The 17,959-nt window shown below is 39.8% G+C and overlaps 1 protein-coding gene across 5 annotated transcripts in view; it reads right to left on the reverse strand.

Moving 5' to 3' along the window:
• epb41l4a (erythrocyte membrane protein band 4.1 like 4A) overlaps positions 1–17,959 on the reverse strand; it is a 374,673-nt gene that overhangs the window by 150,509 nt on the left and 206,205 nt on the right. For all 5 annotated transcript variants that reach the window (XM_041186876.1, XM_041186875.1, XM_041186874.1 and 2 more), the window contains exon 9: positions 2,455–2,542. In XM_041186876.1, the coding sequence (XP_041042810.1) occupies positions 2,455–2,542 (88 nt within the window). The remainder of the gene's footprint in view (positions 1–2,454; positions 2,543–17,959) is intronic.

The following is a 17,959-nucleotide window of genomic DNA, read 5'->3' on the forward strand; positions in this document are numbered from 1 at the left end:
GAGTTCTAAATGCTCCAAGAAAATAAATTTTACCTCTGCAAGGGTCAGTAATTTCTAAATCCTGACTGCTAAACTTCTCAAGAAAAAGGGGTTTAAAAGATAAATGGTGGAATGTGGTAGAACAAAAGGTAATTTCAAGCTTTTTGGGTATAATGGCTATCACAACATATCTTAAAAAACTTGAAGTAAAAAACTGTAATGCAAATTATACCTTAGGTCAAATGAATACAGGAATTCTCGCAGGCTTGATTTAGTATAGGAGTCCAGAAATGGAACTACTAAAATGATTCTGCCTTTATTGTCAATAATAGTTTTATCCCCATACAAATATGTGTTTAATTGATTTATATAAATACACTGTAAAAATTTAACTTAGAAGCATGCAAAATTACTTATACATGTTTGGGTTTATACACATAGATTGATGGGCACGGTTTACCACATTAGAAAGCTGTAACCTGTCTTAAGGCTCATATAATTTTATTATCAATAACTTGTACTTATGTAGCAAATTTAAAGGAGTAAAAGCTCAAAGTGTTTCTCAAGAAGATTATTAAATAAAATTTTACACCAAGCCACATAAGATGTTCAAACAGATTATCAAAAGCTTGGTCAAAGACGTAGGTTTTAGGAAGTGTCTTAAAGGACGAGAGAGAGGTAGAGAGGTGGAGAGGTTAAGGAAAGAAATTCCATACCTTAAAGGCTGAGGTAATGAAAGCACAGCCATCAATGGTGCAACGCTTATAATTGGGGATGTGCAAGGGGCCAGAATTGAAGGAGCACAGACATCTCAGGCCATGGTAGGGCCAGTAGATGTTACAGAAATAGCAATGGGGAAAGCCACAGAGAGGCTCGAAAACAGGGATTAATAATATAAGGTCGAGGCTTAATGGAAGCTCATTCAGATCAGTGAGCACAGAGGTGATGGGTCTTGGTGTGAGCTAGGATATATGCAGCAGAGTTTAATATGATCTCAAGTCTTCGATGATGATAGATGAGGGGCTGGCCATGGGAGTGTTGGAATAGTCAAATCTAGAAGTAACTAGGGCATGGATAAAAATTTCAGGAGCAGACGAGTTGAGGTAGGGAAATTTTATGGAGACAGGGGTAGGCAGTCTTGGTGATAAGGTGGATATTTGGTCCAAAGCTTATTTTGGTGTCATATATGACACCAAAGTTACAAATGGCCTGGTTCAACCTAGAGAACAGTGCTTGTGGCAGGGACTGAAGACAATGGCTTTGGCCTTCCCAATATTTAGTTGGAGGAAATTTCTACTCATTTAATACTAGATGTTGGGCAAGCAGTGTGGCTGATTGGAGAAGGCAGATGGTGGAGCGAGGTGGTGACAAGTAAAGTGGGGTTTCATCAGTGTACATTTAGAATTTAATGTTGTGTTTTCAGTTGATGTCACCAAGGGGAAACATGGAAATGAGAAATAGGAAGGGGTTAAGGGCAGATCTTTGGGAAACTCCAGAGCTAAGAGTGCAGGAGCTGGAAGAGAAGCCATTGCAGAAGATTCTCTGGCTATGAGTGGATAGATAAGAATAGAACCAGTTGAGTGGAGTCCTGCCCAACTGGATGACAGAGGAGAATGTCATTCCGCTATGTAGCTTGTACTGTACTGATAACAGATTTTATTTCATTGCACATCATGGGTGAGGATGCTACATTTCTTTTTAGTATAGGACTTCCTAATGGCTCCTTTGCATTAAACTGTATGGTGCCATGCATAAACAGACCAGGGAGGCACCAAGTTTAGAATTATGTAGAATTTATAGCACAGAAATAGGCCATTATGCGCAAGAAATCTAAGAAGGTATTTATATGCCATTTAAGCCTCTCCCTATCCTATTTCATCTCACCCTGTCTGTATATTCTTCTATTCTTTTCTCAGCCATGTACTTATCTAGCTTCCCCTTAAATCCACCTATACTATTTACCTCAACTGCTTCTTGTTGTCATAAATACCATACTCTAATCTGTCTCTAGGTAAAAAAAAAATATCTTGAATTCCTTATTGAATTTATTAGTGACTAATCACTAGTTTTGAGGTATTACTTTATCTCAGTCAATATAGTGATGACAGCACTACAGCAAGTCTCTGTCACAAGGCAAGGGGCCCAACATGATCCAGTGACCCTGCAAGTGTACAAGCATTGTGTAGTAATTATGGTTTTGATAAATGTAGGACTGTAGCTTTAAGAATAATCCTGTGTTGTACGATCACATGATCTGTGTAAACGAATGGGTTAGCAGCACAGGGAACCTCTAGGAGAGAGTTCTTCATTCGTTCTCCACACCTGAGTAGCCAGAATAGGCTTGCTCAGCCACTGGGGCAAAGATCTTAAAGCCCATCAAATTAGTGGAACCGTAACTTGACTTGGAGAAAAAGGAACAACAAAATATTGAAAATTACTATTTACTTTAACCTCGTTTATGAATATAATACTTACAAAAACAGGATGGAGATCAACTCCATACATCTCTAATATTTTGGCAACCTGCAAGTAATTGAGTTCTGCCTCAGCAGGAACTTGACCCCTAAGGAGAAACAAACCAAAGAGAATTGAATATTGCTGAAGAGACATATAGCTGAAGTTTTTCATCTTGCATCCATGAAGAAAAACACAAGAATGCTAAACTTCAAACCATCACAATAATTCATACAATCAGAGAAAGGAGTGCTGATGGAAGTTGACTCAGTTACAGAAGCAGAATTCTCCTGCCCTTACAACCATTTATGTCAGAACTGATTAAAGAGAGGACTAGTATTTGCAGAGTGCTTTTCACAACCTCAGAACATTCCAAAATGCTTTAAAGCCAATTAAGTACATTTGATGTGTAGTTTGTTGTAAAGTAGGGAAATATGTTAGCTAATTTGTGCACAGCAAGGTTCCACAAAAATGCATCATGACAATGACCATCTAATCTGTTTTAGTGATGTTGGTTGAGAGATACTTACTGGGCGGGACACCAAAAGAACTCCTCTGCTGTCCTTCAAATAGCCCCGTGGAGTCTATTATATTCACTTGAGAGGGCAGGTTTTATGCCTGATCTAAATGATCATGCTACTGGTAGTGCAGCACTCCCCCTGTACTCCAGTGAACTGTCAGTGTTGATGTTATGCTCAGTCCTGAACTTGATCTCACACCCCTCAGAGGGGAGAATAGTACCATTTAATCAAAGCTGACATTTGATGAACTCATCTTATAGAGTTAACCAGGAGAGCATGAAGAACCTAATTAAAACAGCACCTCAGCAATTTGTGATAAAATATTAGTCAGAAAATCAAGGAAAGCAAGGGCGATGATCAGAAAATTATATCTTAATTAACTGTTTCAATATCAAATACAGAAAACATTTTAAGTATCTCTGAAGATATTTATGTGGTATAAACTTAGCTGTCACATTACTAATCATAGAATGGAAACAGCACAGAAGGAGGCCATTTGTTCATTGTGTCTATACTGGTCCTCTGAAGGAGCAATTCACCTAGTGCCAATCCCCTGCCTTTCCCCCATAGCCCTGAAAATTTTCCTTTCCAGACAATGATTCAAATCCCTTTTGAAAGCCCCAATTGAACCTGCCTCCACTACACTCAGGGAGTGCTTCCAGATCCCAACCAGTTGCTGCATGAAAAAGCTCTTCCTCATGTAAATGTCTCAAATCAGGAATAACATTCATTGAGTACCATACGAATGTACGAACTAGGAGCAGGAGTAGGTTATTTGGCCCTTCGAGCCTGCTCCACCATTCAATAAGGTCATGGCTGATCTGATTGCAACCTCCTGCCTACCCCTGTAGCCCTTCACCCCCTTGTTATCAAGGATCTATTTACCATTGCCTTGAAAACATTCAAAGACAGTTTCCACTATCTTTTGAGGAAGGGAGTTCCAAAGACTCTCAATCCTCAGAGAAAAAAACTCTTCTCATCTCTGTCTTAAATCAGCGACCCCTTATTTTAAAACAGTACCCCCAGTTCTAGATTCTTCCACAAGAGGAAACATCCTCTCCACATCCACCCTGTCAAGAGCCCTCAGAATCTTATATGTTTCAATCAAGTCACCTCTTACTCTTCTAAACTACAAGGGATACAAACCTAACCTGTCCAATCTTTCCTCAGAAGATAACCTGCCCAATCCAGGTATTAGTTTAGTAAACCTTCTTTGAACGGCTTCTAATACATTTACATCCTTCAATAAATAAGGAGACCAATACTGTACACAGTTCTCCAGATGTGGCCTCACCGATGTCCTGTAAAACTGAAGCATAACCTCCCTACTTTTGCATTCAATTCCCCTCATAATAAATGATAACAATCTATTAGCCTTCCTAATTACTTGCTGCACCTGCAAACCAACTTTTGCAATTCATGCACTAGGACACCCAGATCCCTCTGAACCTCAGAGCTCTGCAAACTCTTGCCATTTAGATAAGATGCTTATTTCATATTCTTCCTGCCAAAATAGACAATTTCACATTTGCCCACATTATATTCCATTTGCCAGATCTTTGCCACTCACTTAACCTGTGTCCCTTTGTAGCCTCATATGTCCTCTTCAGAACTTGTTTTCCTATCTAGCTTTGTATTATCAGCAAATTTAACAAACACACCTTCAATTCCGTCATCCAAGTCATTTAAATAAATTGTAAAATGTTGAGGGCCTAGCACTGCTCCCTGTGGCACACCAGCAGTTACAACCCGCCAGCCAGAAAAAGACCCATTTCTACCTACTCTCTGTTTCCTGTTAGCCAGCCAATCTTCTATCCATGCCAATACGTTACCCCTACACCATGAGTTTTTATTTTCTGCAATAGCCTTTGATGTGGCACCTTATCAAATCCCTTCTGGAAATCCAAGTCCAGTACATCCACCAGTTCTCCTTTATCCACAGCAAATGTGACTCCTTCAAAGAACTCCAATAAAATGGTTAACATGATTTTCCCTTCACAAACCCCATGTTGACTCTGCCTGATTTTTTTGAATTTTTCTATGTGCCCTGCCATAACATCTTTAATAATAGCTTCCAACATTTTCCCTATGACAGATATTAAGCTAATTGGCCTGTGGTTTCCTGCTTTCTGTCTCCCTCCCTTTTTGAATAAAAAAGTTACATTTGCTATTTTCCAATTGAATGACACCTTTCTCGAATTCAGGGAATTTCTGAAATTTAAAACCAATACATCAACTATCTCACTAGCCACTGCTTTAAATACCCTAGAATGAAGTCTATCAGGACCCAAGGACTTGCCAGCCCACAGCTCCAACAATTGGTAAGTACCACTTCTCTGGTGATTGTAATTTCGCTGAGTTCCTCCTACCCTTCCAGTTCCTCTGTAGTGAAGACCAATGCAAAATACCTGTTCAATTCATCTGCCATCTCCTCATTTTCCACTATTACTTCCCCAGACTCACTTTCTATAGGACCAACACTCAGTTTATTAAAACTTTTCTGATTTAATTATCTAAAGAAACTCTTAATATCCATCTTTATATTTCTAGCTAGCTTTCTCTCATACTCCTTATTAATAATTTTGTCATTCTTTGCTGTTCTTTATATTCTGTCCAATCTTCTAACGTGCCACCAGGTTGCACAATTATATGCTTTTTCTTTAAGTTTGATGCTAGCTTTAATTTTTTAGTTAGCCACAGATGGTGGGCCCTCTCATTGGAATTTTTCTCTCTCGGTACTGATTCTGTGTATTCTGAAATACCACTTTAAATGTCTGCCAATACATCTCTATTGACCTATCCCTTAACCTCATTTCCCAGTTCACTCTAGCTAGCTCTACTATATTCCCACATAATTGCCCCTCTTTTAAGTTTAAAATACTAGTCCTGGACCCACTCTTTTCTCCTTCAAACTGAATTTAAAATTCAATCATATTTTGATCACTGCTACCGAGAGGTGCATTTGCTATGAGGTTATCAATTAATCCTAACTCGTTGCACAATACCAGGTCTAGTATAGCCTGTTATCTGGTTTGTACCAGAGCATGTTGTTCTAAGAAACTATCCTGAAAAGTTTTACGAACTCATCATCTAGACTACCTTTAGCCATCTGATTTTCCCAGTCTATATGTAGGTTAAAATGCCCCATGATTACCACCGTATCTTTCTGACAAGCTTCCATTCTCTTCCTTTGTATTCTGTCCTACTGTGTAGTTACAATTAGGGGGCCTGTACACCACTCCCACAAATGACTTCTTGACTTCATCATTTCTCATCTCGACCCACATCGCTTCTACGTTCTGGTTTGCTGAACTTAGATCATCTCTCTCTACTGCACTAATACCATTATTAATTGGCAGAGCCACCCCTCTACCCTTTCCTAGCTTCCTGTCCTTCCTAAAAGTCAATGTACCCTTAAATATTTAGGGCCCAATCTATGTCACCCTGCAGCCATTCCTCTGTAATGGCTATCAGATGATACTTATTTATTTCTATTTGCACGATCAGTTCACCTGTTTTGTTTCGAATGCTACGTGCATTCAGATAAAGAGCTTAGTTTTGTTCTTTTATTAGTTTTGGAATCTCTAGCTTTGACTGCTGTTTTACTTTTATATTTGTAGTCTCTATCGCTTCCTGTCGGGTTCTACTTATCATTTCCCATATTAATAACTTTCTCTCTTGCCTTGTCTCTACTCATTGGTTTACCACATCTTTCCACATTTGATCCCTTGGACCCATGATTTAGTTTAAAACCTTCTCTACTTCCATAGTTATGTGGCTCACTAGAACACTAGTGCCAGCATGGTTCAGGTGTACACCGTCCCAACAGTACAGATCCAACTTTCCGCAGTATTGGTGCCAGTGTCCCATGCACTGAAATCCATTTCTCCCACACCAGTCTTCAGCCACATAATCATTTCTCTAATTTTCAGTATCCAGTGCCTTCAGCCATTTCTTGACGTCACAAGGAGTGAATTGAATTGGCTGAAGTCTACCATCTGTGGTGCAGGGGACCTCAGGAAGAGGCTGAGATGGATCATGCACTCGGCATTTCTGGCTGAAGATTATTGCAAATATTTCAGCCTTAGCTTGTGCTGATGTGCTGGGCTCCTCCATCATTGAGGATGGGGATATCTGTGGAGCCTCCTCTTCCAACGAGTTGTTTAATTGTCCAACACCATTCACAACTGGATGTGGCAGGATTGCAGACCTTAGTTCTGATCCATTGGTTGTGGGATCACTTAGCTCTGTATATCACTTGCTGCTTTTGCTGTTTGGCATACAAGTAGTCCTTTGTTGTAGCTTCACCATGTTGACACCTCATTTTTAAATATGCCTGGTGCTGCTCCTGGCATATCCTCCCGTAGTCTTCATTGAACCAGGGTTGATCCCCTGGCTTGATAGTAATAGTAGATAGTAATATGGGGGATATCCTGGGCCATGAGGTTACAGATTGTGTTAGAGTACAATTCTGCTGCTGCTGATGGCCAACAGTGCCTCACGGATGCCCAGTTTTTAATTCCTAGATCTGTTCAAAATCTATTCATTTAGCATGGTGATAGTGCCACACAGAGGTTGTCCTCATTGTGAAGACGGGTCTGCATCTCCACAAGCATTGCGCGGTGGTCACTCCTACCGATACCATCATAGACAGATGCATCTGCAAGTATATTGGTGAGGATGAGGTCCATGTAGGTTTTTCCCTCTTGTTAGTTCCCTCCTGACCTGCCGCAGACCCAGTCTAGCAGCTACATCCTTTAGGACTTGGCCAACCTGGTTAATAGCAGTGCTAGCTAGCCACTTTTGGTGAAGGACATTGAAGTCCCCCACCCAGGGTACATTCTGTGCCCTTGCCACCTTCAGTGCTTCCTCCATGTGGTGTTCAACATGGAGAAGAACTGATTCATCAGCTGAGGGGGAGAGTGGTAGGTGATAACCACTTTTGACCTCATGCCATGAGATTTCACGGGGTCCAAAGTCGATAATGAGAACTCCCAGGGTAACTCCCAACTATATACCACTATGCTGCCACCTCTGGTGGGTCTATTCTGTTCGTGGGGTAGGGCATACCCAGGGATGCTGACGGTGGTGTCTGGGACATTGTAAGGTATGATTCCGCAAGTATGACTATGTCATGCTGATGCTTGACTAATCATACTCTCTCTCTCAATTTTGGCATAAGCCCCCAGATGTTAGTAAGGAAGACTTTGCAGGGTTGACACAGCTGGGTTTTGCCATCTTTATTTCTAGTGCCTAGATTATTGCTGGGTGATCCTTCTGGTTTCATTCCTGAGTGACTTGCTGGGCCATTTCAGTGGGCATTTAAGAGTCAACCACATTACTGTGGTCTGGAGTCACATGTAGGTCAGATGAGCTAAGGAAGGCAGATTTCCTTCCCTAAAGGGCCTTAGTGAACCAGGTGAATTTTTACAACAATCGATTCATGGTCACTATTACCAAGGCTAGACTTTTAATTCCAGATTATTAAATGAATTTAAATTCCACCAGCTGCCATGGTGGATTCAAGCCCATGTCCCCAGAGCATTAGTCTGGGCCTCTGGATTATTAGTCTGATGACATTCCCAGTGTGCCACTGCCTCCCCTCGGACCTAAAGTCAACCCAAAATGCATAACAGAAGTGAACTAGAAAGGAGATTGAGTGTTGGGAGACCTACAACATTATTTACTGGTGGAGTAACGTGTTCTGTGGTAACCTAATTTTGATACGTAATTGACTTTTACTTTTTAAAATTACCTTAAAGAACATGGATTGTCATAGCAAAAACAGAAAAGGCTGGAAAAACTCAGCAGATCTGGCAGCAACTGTGGAGAGAAAGACAGAGGCTCATAAGGACTCAAAACATTAACCCTGTTTCTCTCTCCACAGATGCAGCTAAACCTGCTGAGTTTTTCCAGCATTTTCTGTTTTTGTTTCAGATTTCCAGCATCCGCAGTATTTTGCTTTTATCTTAGGAATTGTCATAGCTTTCTTTTGCCAATCTGTTATTAATGTCATTGCTATATGTTCACCTCATGATTTCTGGTCACTTTTTTTTTACAGCTCTTTGAAATAATTTTTTTCTGAAGATCTGATCCACCATTCACACACTTGCAGAGATAATTGGTGATCGCAGAAAGTGTTTATTCAGAAATTGAAGACCAACAGCCCTGATTTCCATCTATGGTGTATAATATCTGAGGGCACAGAAAGGTTGTTTTTCTCTCGTAAAGCTGTCAAATTCATCAAAATAATAATTAATAATAAGTGCCACCATAACTGAAACAATACTCAGCAAAGAATAAAATATTTTTATCAGAAATCAAAAAAAGGTTTTACAACTTGTTTTGAGAAGCCCATAAGTGCTCCATTAGGGTGGATGCAGTGTGAGGGAGTTTTCCACTCTACATCACATGTCTGTTTTATGGTAAATTAAAAATGTTGAAATATAATAAAATTAGTGAGATTCTTTGTGGCGAAAGTATACATAGTGTGTATCACTGAGTTTCTAGGCATCAACTTAAACATTTAAAATGCATTAGAAATAGTGTTAAAAATACATTAAAATAATACAGGACCAACCAGACCATTCAAAAACTTGGAGGTCCATTTGATCTTAAGCTTAATTTCAGACAACATATCCTCCCCACTACCAAACGTCCCCACGTACCTCCACCTCAGCAGCATTGTCATCTCCTTTCCACCTCTTCTCCATTGTCCCTTAAACCCTATACATGCCTTCATTACCCCCAATACGCCAACACTGTTCTTGCTCGCCTCCCTTCCTCCAGCCTGTATAAACTCCAACTTGCATAACACTTTACCATATGGATCCTATCAATTATCTTCTCCTGTCCTCACCGATCTACTTTGACTACTCATCCCTCACCTTCATGAAGTTTAAATTCATGTGTTGCCCCAAAACACTACAGGGCAAGAAATCAGTATATGTTTCACTTATTTTGCAAGCAGAAAACAGTATAACAATGACAAATTTAGCATTTGGATAGCCTGTCCCTAATCTGCACTAAGTTCCAATCGCTGTTTAGAAATGAAGACTGAAACCAAGGCAGATCCTTCAGACAGAGTTTAATTGCTCGTCATAAAACTCTCCACAAGCCCACCCAGTCTCAACTGCTATCCCTTTAATACGACCAAATGAGTACTTAGTTAAACAATCTAATACTTAACAATTGAACTTCTTTAACTGTTTCCTTCCCTTACAGACTCCCCTCTTCTGAAAAAGAAAGTAATCCTGAGTTTATATAATCACACAAAAAAATAATGGTAATAACAAACATCAATATAAATTTTTCATTCAATAAATTGACCTTATTACCCTCCTTAAAAAAAGAACACATGTATAGATATGTCCACACAAAAGAAATATTTTTTCTTCAAGAAAAAGATCCTCTTTGAGGATCTCTAGTAACTTCTTAGAGCTTGCTCCTCTTTTGGTGAAGCAGTCCTGCTTTCTACCCTTAATTAGCACATTCCTTTAGATAATATCACCACCTTCAACACCTCTTTGTCCTTTTATCTGTGACATCCTTTGGTTATCTCCACCTATCACTAGCCCTCTATCCAGCTCTTCATGTCCCACCGCACACCCACCCCCCCCCCACCCCCGGCCTTAAACCAGCTTATATTTCACCCCTTTTCTATTTTTCCTTAGTTCTGTTGAAGAATCATACGGGCTCAAAACGTTAACTGTGCTCCTCCCCACAGATGCTGCCAGACCTGCTGAGTTTTTCCAGGTATTTTTGTTTTTGTTTTGGATTTCCAGCATCCGCAGTTTTTTTGCTTTTATTCAGATAATTGGTAGCTGCTATCAATCCATTTGATCTTGGCAATCTCCTTATTCTCAAGCATCGGTTTTAAGCTTGCAATGTCAATTCGCAACCTCTTCTCGTTAACGCACTTTGTGACTTGTTATCTATGACATTCTATAGGTACTGTTCCTGAATACCCTTTTCCATTTAAAACTTCTGCCAGTGTCTTTGATATAAAGAATACCATATCTACTACCTCAACAAGGGTGAGTGTCTCCACTGCTAACGTACGTTTTACAGCTCTTTGTATCTTTTTAGATTCCCATGCCAAAGGGCAGCATTTGCCTTTACCCTCCATGAGAAATATTATAAATATTATAAATCCTCCCACACTCGAAAATCCATCAATTAGATTTGCACAAGATGCATCACTGAACACAAATAGTTCAATTTTTCTAACATCATCCAAAGATGGGAACTTCAAAAACACGCTGCTCCATTTTTAATTTCGTCAAAGTTTTGTCTGCCCGAATGACTTCTTCAACCTTGGGATCATTCATTTCAGTGCTCAGTTCCAAAACGTCAGAACGGACATCTGGCCTTGTTTGTTTGCCCACTGAGTTACCCAATTTGAATTCTGAGTTGCTCTTTTTCCATTTCAGAAGCCACTATATCTTTCTGGGAGGAGCTGACAAGACTAATTGCAATGAGATTAGTGTTCTCTAAGTAGGATGGCTGATGTAAAGGACGTGTGATCCGCTCTGCCTGATTCCCAATCCAATGTACCTAAACGCACCAGAAGCCTGATTTCCAATTTTAAACTCCCTTCTGAGCCCAGTAACGACAACCGTTTCAAATTCGCTACTACTACCCCACAAAAAAATCATCTACATGCATCATAAAGTTGCCTGCAAGTTTCCCTCCATGGTGCCAATAAAACATTGCTGGGTCTGCTTCCAACTGATAGCCCAACTTTAACAAAACTGACCTCACTGAGAAATACCAAACTCTGGAGGCCGTATAAACTGTATACGCATTTATTCAGCTTCCACGCCTCTTTTGGTGGACAGAGAAAAACTTCCCTTTGAAGTTGGTGTCCCTGCAAAAAAACAGCTTTACTATCAATGGGCTCACATTCCCAAGCATTTGTTGCTAATAGAGCTAAAAAGATCTTCAGCACAATATTCCCTGCCGTAGGTGAATCTACTCTTTTATCCCGGTCATCCAATTTTTCTTCAAACCCTCGTGCCACTAGCCTGGCTTCAGCTTTATAAGTCACTTCGGGAAGCATCTTTTCCATGTATATCCTTTTATGAGACAGAGCTGGTTGTCCCCTATCTGACACCCCTAACTCTTTCCAATTATGTAGTTTTTGCTCTTTGGCATCCTTTATTAATTTGTCTAATTTGTTTGAAGCTACTAAGACTTCTCGATCACATAAGCTCCTTGTAGCGTTACCAGTCCGTGCCATATTCCTTGACCCTGTTAAGCTATGCCCTCTATCCCGCCTCTATCATGCTCCGGACTGTTACTGTTTGATCTCCCTCTCCCATTTATAAATGTTCTTTCAACAGTTTGCGATCTCTTCCCAGAGGGATGTTCACTCCCAGATCCACTGTGTGCGTTTCATTTCTGGACTTAATGTTCCCAATCCAGAGGCCTAACCTTCTGTCCTTTATCTCGTACATTTAACCAGTTTTTATATTTTCCTCTGGCCTTCCCAACTGTACCTACAACTGTCGCATCCCGCCCATGACTTGCCCCTTCTGGCAAGTATGTAACTTTAGTGCCAGCTTTCAGCAGTTGTTCACTTTGTTGTCCGAATTACCGTCTCCATCACCATATACCCTGTCAACTTCAGCTACCTGGTCCTCACAATAATGCAACATATGGGTTTGAGAAGTACACGGTTCCTCTTCCCTTCCTACAACACTTTGCAGACCCACAAATATGTAGCCTGCATCAACTAACCTTGATGAGTATACCCAAATAGTCTAGTTCCCATGCTGTAAAATCACTGTTTTACCATCTTTACCTATAATCTTTCCCAGGCCTTTCCACTCATTAAATCCTTTTCTTTTATAGTACACCATAGATGTCATTGTGTCTCAGAACTCAATGAATTCTTTCTGAAACTTCAGCTTTAAGGAACGCTCTTCTACCCACGTGTAGGCATTTAAATGCTCAGAAAAGGTAGAGTTAATTGTAGTTCCCTCCCAAGCTGGGGGGTGATCACTCAGGACTGAAGGAATTTTTGGGTTTCTACTAAAAAAAAACACCTGATATGGATTATAACCCCCAACCATCTGCAGTGAATTCTTGGCAAGGACAGCCTATGCTAGAGCTGATGTTAATTTACAGCTCGGTCTATCCGCCAATGTTTTACGAAGCATTTCATCTATAACCACGTGATTCCTTTCACACACTCCGTTACTGAAGGGGCTTTCAGCTGCAGTATTCATAACTAATATATTCATGTTTTCGCAGACATCCCAGAACTCACCGTCACTAAACTCCCCCCACCTCAAAATATCGATGAGGAATTTCACTGGTGGTCCCAATCTGATCCCTATTGATTTCTCCATTACCTGATCCACAATTATTTTCTTTTCTTTACTGTATATGATTGTCAACTGACTAAACCTTGTTGCAAATCTATGAAATGTAAAATAAAAATGTTCTTTTCTTTATCCCGCACCTTTAAACCTATTGCCACAACTTCGTTGAAATCTCTCGCTAAAGATAGACTCACAGTCGGCCGTGACAGTGTCCTTCTCTATTTCTTACATATATCACACCTATTGCTTATCTCTTCTATAAGTTTAGCGTACTCTCCATTCCTTATTCCTGCATCCCTGGGCAAAATTTTTAATCTTTGCAAAGAAATGGGGGGCAAACTGCCAATGCAATCTTAACACAATTTGCTTTTTGTCTTCCAAATTCATATCTGCTGACACTAATAACTTATTTAATCTCCTTAATAGAAAAGTTAGGTTTCATTAAAGGAATACAGTAGTGTCCAGATTGTATAAATTGTAAATCCACAGGTTTTCAAAATACAATATATATTAATGACTTGGATGAGGGAAATTAATATACTATTGTCAAGTTTGCGGATGAAACAAAAATAGGTGGGAAGGCAAGTGGTGAGGATGACACAAAGAGTCTACAGAAGGATATAGACAGGTTAAGTGAGTCAGCAAAAACTTGACAGGTGCAATATAATGTGGGAAAATGCGAGATTATGCACTTTGGCAGGATTAGAGGAGCTGAATATTATTTAAATGGAGAAAGACTGCAGAAAGCTGCAGCACAGAGGGATTTGGGGGTCCTCATGCATGAATCACAAAAAGCTAACATATAAGTTCAACAGGTAATAGGGAAGACAAATGGAAGGTTGGCCTTTATTTCAAAGGGAATGGAGAATAAAAATAGGGAAGTCTTGCTAAAGACTTACAAGGCACCAGTTAGACCACACCTAGAACACCGTAAACAGTTTTGATCCCCTTATCTAAGTAAAGATGTACTGGCACTGTAGGCAGTCCAGAGAAGCTTCACTAGATTGATCCTGGGATGGAGGGATTTTCTTATCAGGAGAGGTTGAGTAGGTTGGGCCTGTACTCACTGGAGTTTAGAAGAATGAGAGGTGGCCTTATTCAAACATTCTTAGGGGGCTTGACAGGGTAGATGCTGAGAGATTATTTTCCCTTGTGGGAGAGTCTAGGACCAGAGGGCATAATCTCAGAGTAAGGCCTCGCCCATTTAAGACAGAGATGAGGTGGAATTTCTTCTCTCAGATTGTAGTTAATCTGTGGAATTCTTTACCACAGAGGGCAGTAGAGGCTGGGTTGTTAAGTATAATCAAGGCTGAGATAAACAGATTTTTAATCAGTAAGGGAATCAAGGGTTATGGGGAAAAAGCAGGAAAGTGGAGTTGAATGGTGCAGTAGACTCGATGAGCTGCTTCTGCTCCTACATCTTATGGGCGGGTTGTCTTATGAGGAAAGGTTGGACAGGCTTGGCTTGGATCCACTGGAGTTTGGAAGAGCTTGAAGCTTATAGGACTCTAAGATGTCTTGACAGGATGTTGCATCTTTTGGAAGAATCTAGAACTTGGGGTCACTGTTTAAAAATAAGGTATCGCCCATTTAAGATAGAGATGAGGAGAAATTTTTTCTCTCAGAGGATTGAGAGCCTTTGGAACTTTGTTCCTCAAAAGGCAGTGGAAGCAGAGTCTTGCAGAGGTAGATAGGTTCTTGACATACGAGGAGGTGAAAATTTATTGAGTGTAGGCAGTAATATGGGGTTGAGGTTACATTCAGATCAGCCATGATCTTATTGAATGGCAGAGCAGACTTGAGGGGCCAAGTGGCCTACTCCTGCTCCTAATTCTTATGATCGTATGTTCAATTAATAAATTTCTCAAAACTTATCCCTCCAACTAAGTTTTCAGTTGCTCCTTTTATTGTTTTCCTTCCTGACTCAGAATTGGTTTCCCTTAAATCTATTTGTAAAGAATCTTGTCAGATGTTCTTTAATTAAAGGCATTAAATATATGTAACTTGCTGCATTATCTGGTATATGCACTTTAATTGCATTTTGCAGGCTTAAATGACAATTTTGTGCTTAAATATGAAAAAAGGTAAAAAATTGCAGTGTTTCAGAGTCATCATGCTAGGGAATATATGTTTCTGTGTGGCAACTGCTATTAAGGAAGATATGCAGAAAATATGTTAGACTTGAAATTGATAACCAGCTGAAGTGAAACTATTTGCGACAGGTTGATTTGTCCCAAGTATTAAAATGAATGTAATGCTGTGTATTAAATTTCAATACAGCCCCTATACTGCAAACCTATAATATACTGGAGGTGTTAACGTTCTTTCTGATCTGCAGCACCAAGCACAGGAATGCTGTCACTATGGTTCTCAACTACCAACAATAAAGGGGGAAGATACTTGCCAGGTAGAACACGATAATTGACATATCTCAAACCCCTGGAAAGTATTTAAAATATGCAACAAAAATAAAATAATTACACACCATGCTTCATGTACAAATGTAATAACATGAATGAAGTCTCAAGCTTTCTAAAGTTTCTTATTGTATTCCATTCTTAGCTTAAAGAGGTCAAAAGGATTTGATGGTTTATCGTTTTTTGTCTTTCACAAAATGATTCTATGTCAAGCTGGAAAGCAAAGTATACTTCTTGGTATTTAAATGGTAATTATATATGTGTGAATATATTTAGAACAAAAGTTATAACAATAAATGATCAAAGAGATAACAAAATTGATCCTATCATCCAATCTGGTGTGAAGAGAAAGGATGGGTGTTATGGAAATAAGGCTGAAAATCTGGAGCACTTCCAGTGCATTCCTGCTACAGAGCTGCGAGGAGGGTTACCCATTAAACAGGGACCCAAATGTGCATGGTTCCAACATTCATTGCCGTTTCCAGTGATAGAACCTCTATCTGCCTTCCACAAGAATGCCAAAATAAGGGATATTAATGCCAGAAGCTTCCTCAGCCTCACTTTTCTTAAGAATGCCTACAACCTTCTACCTTAATGATATCCTTCCTAGAATTTACCCTACAAACACTTTTCCAATAATGGTGTTGTAAAGATATGATGACATCTTTACTCTTGACATCATATTCACTCTTGAGATTTACGATGTTGTGCACAGAAACCCATAATCGAAGGTTTACACAAACCTGCACTTGCACCAACTGGATATGCTTCAAGCCTCACTCTGGTCCAAAATAGAACCATGTAGATTGCCATTCAATGATTGGTTATCAGTCAGACAATACTTTGTATGCTGCAATCCAATGGGCCAGAGATATATAATGGGCAATAATAGCAACTCAAAGTGGGATTCTCACTTGCAAACAGTCCTGTATTCTGAGCATCACTTTGTCCGTGGTTAAATTATTGAATTTAAATACCTCACATTGCTTTCTGAAGGATAATTGTATGTTTCTGTGAGGTTTCAAGTGGTACTGGATAACCATTCAAATGAGGAACACAAGGTCTACAGAGGAATCAGGCAGATCAGAACATGAAAGTTAACCATTATAGACTCATATCAGTAAAGGTACCTAATTTGTCAGATCACTAACACATTCAATGCCCATACAGCAGTGTTAAATACATTTGCAATTATATTCACTTTTGGAGTAACCTAATTGGTAATTGAAACCAGTAAGAAAGTTGACAATACTGAAGAAAGGTCATACGGACTTAAAACATTAACTCTGCCTTTCTCTCCACAGATGCTGTCAGACTTGCTGAGTTTTTCCAGCAATTTTTGTTTCTGTTTGACAATACTTATTCCTTGCTTCTGCAATCTAATTCCCGATTACACAATGTTGTAAATCCAAAAATAATTGATAGTTCTTTTTACTCGATTTGCAAATACCATTTTGTGGAAAGGGTCCTGGACATGTGACCTATCAGCCTTTCTGAACCATCGTCCATCTTGTGATAGTGCTGCTTCCACACCTCAGGGGGACGCGACACAGGTTAGTACCAGTTCCTTTGCCGGGTTGTAGTGTACTAACAAGTTTGAAGAGTGGAAGAGTTGTTTATCTTTCATGAAGGCTTCTTCGTGGGGTGATTTACAAACCCAATGCTGGTTTATCTTTAATAATGTGTAGAGGGGCTAGGGACATTGATAAGCTGGGTGAGGACCGAGCATAACAATTAACCATACCTAAAAATGACTTGAGTTCAGAGACATTTTTAGGCAGAGGTGCCTCCTTAACAGCTTTAACTTTTCCTTCTACTGGGTGTAACCCTTGGGGATCCACACAGTGGCCCAAATAAACGACTTTGCTTGCCTGAGAAGTATACTTTCTTCTAAGTGCTTCCAAAGATTGTTCAAGACTTCCTCCAAATTAGCCAAGTGCTTCTGCAAACCTCATTATTAGGACATGGTCCAGTTAGACCACAATTTGAGGTAGTCCTTGTAGCAAACTCTCCATCGTCCTCTGGAAAATCGTGCATACCAAAGAATTACCAAAGGGCATATATTGATATAACCCTTTCTGGGCATTTATGACCATAAACTCTCTGGGGGTATCATCCATTTCCAACTGCTGATACATGTGACTCATCTAGATTAGCATAAGTTGTTCCTCCTGCTAATTTAGCATGGAGACCCTCAATCTTGGGGATAGGGTACTTGTCCAACTTGGCAGCTTTGTTTACTGTTAGCTTATAGTCCCCA

This window comes from Carcharodon carcharias, chromosome 4, assembly GCF_017639515.1.
Source record: "Carcharodon carcharias isolate sCarCar2 chromosome 4, sCarCar2.pri, whole genome shotgun sequence".
Classification (NCBI taxonomy): Eukaryota; Metazoa; Chordata; class Chondrichthyes; order Lamniformes; family Lamnidae; genus Carcharodon; species Carcharodon carcharias.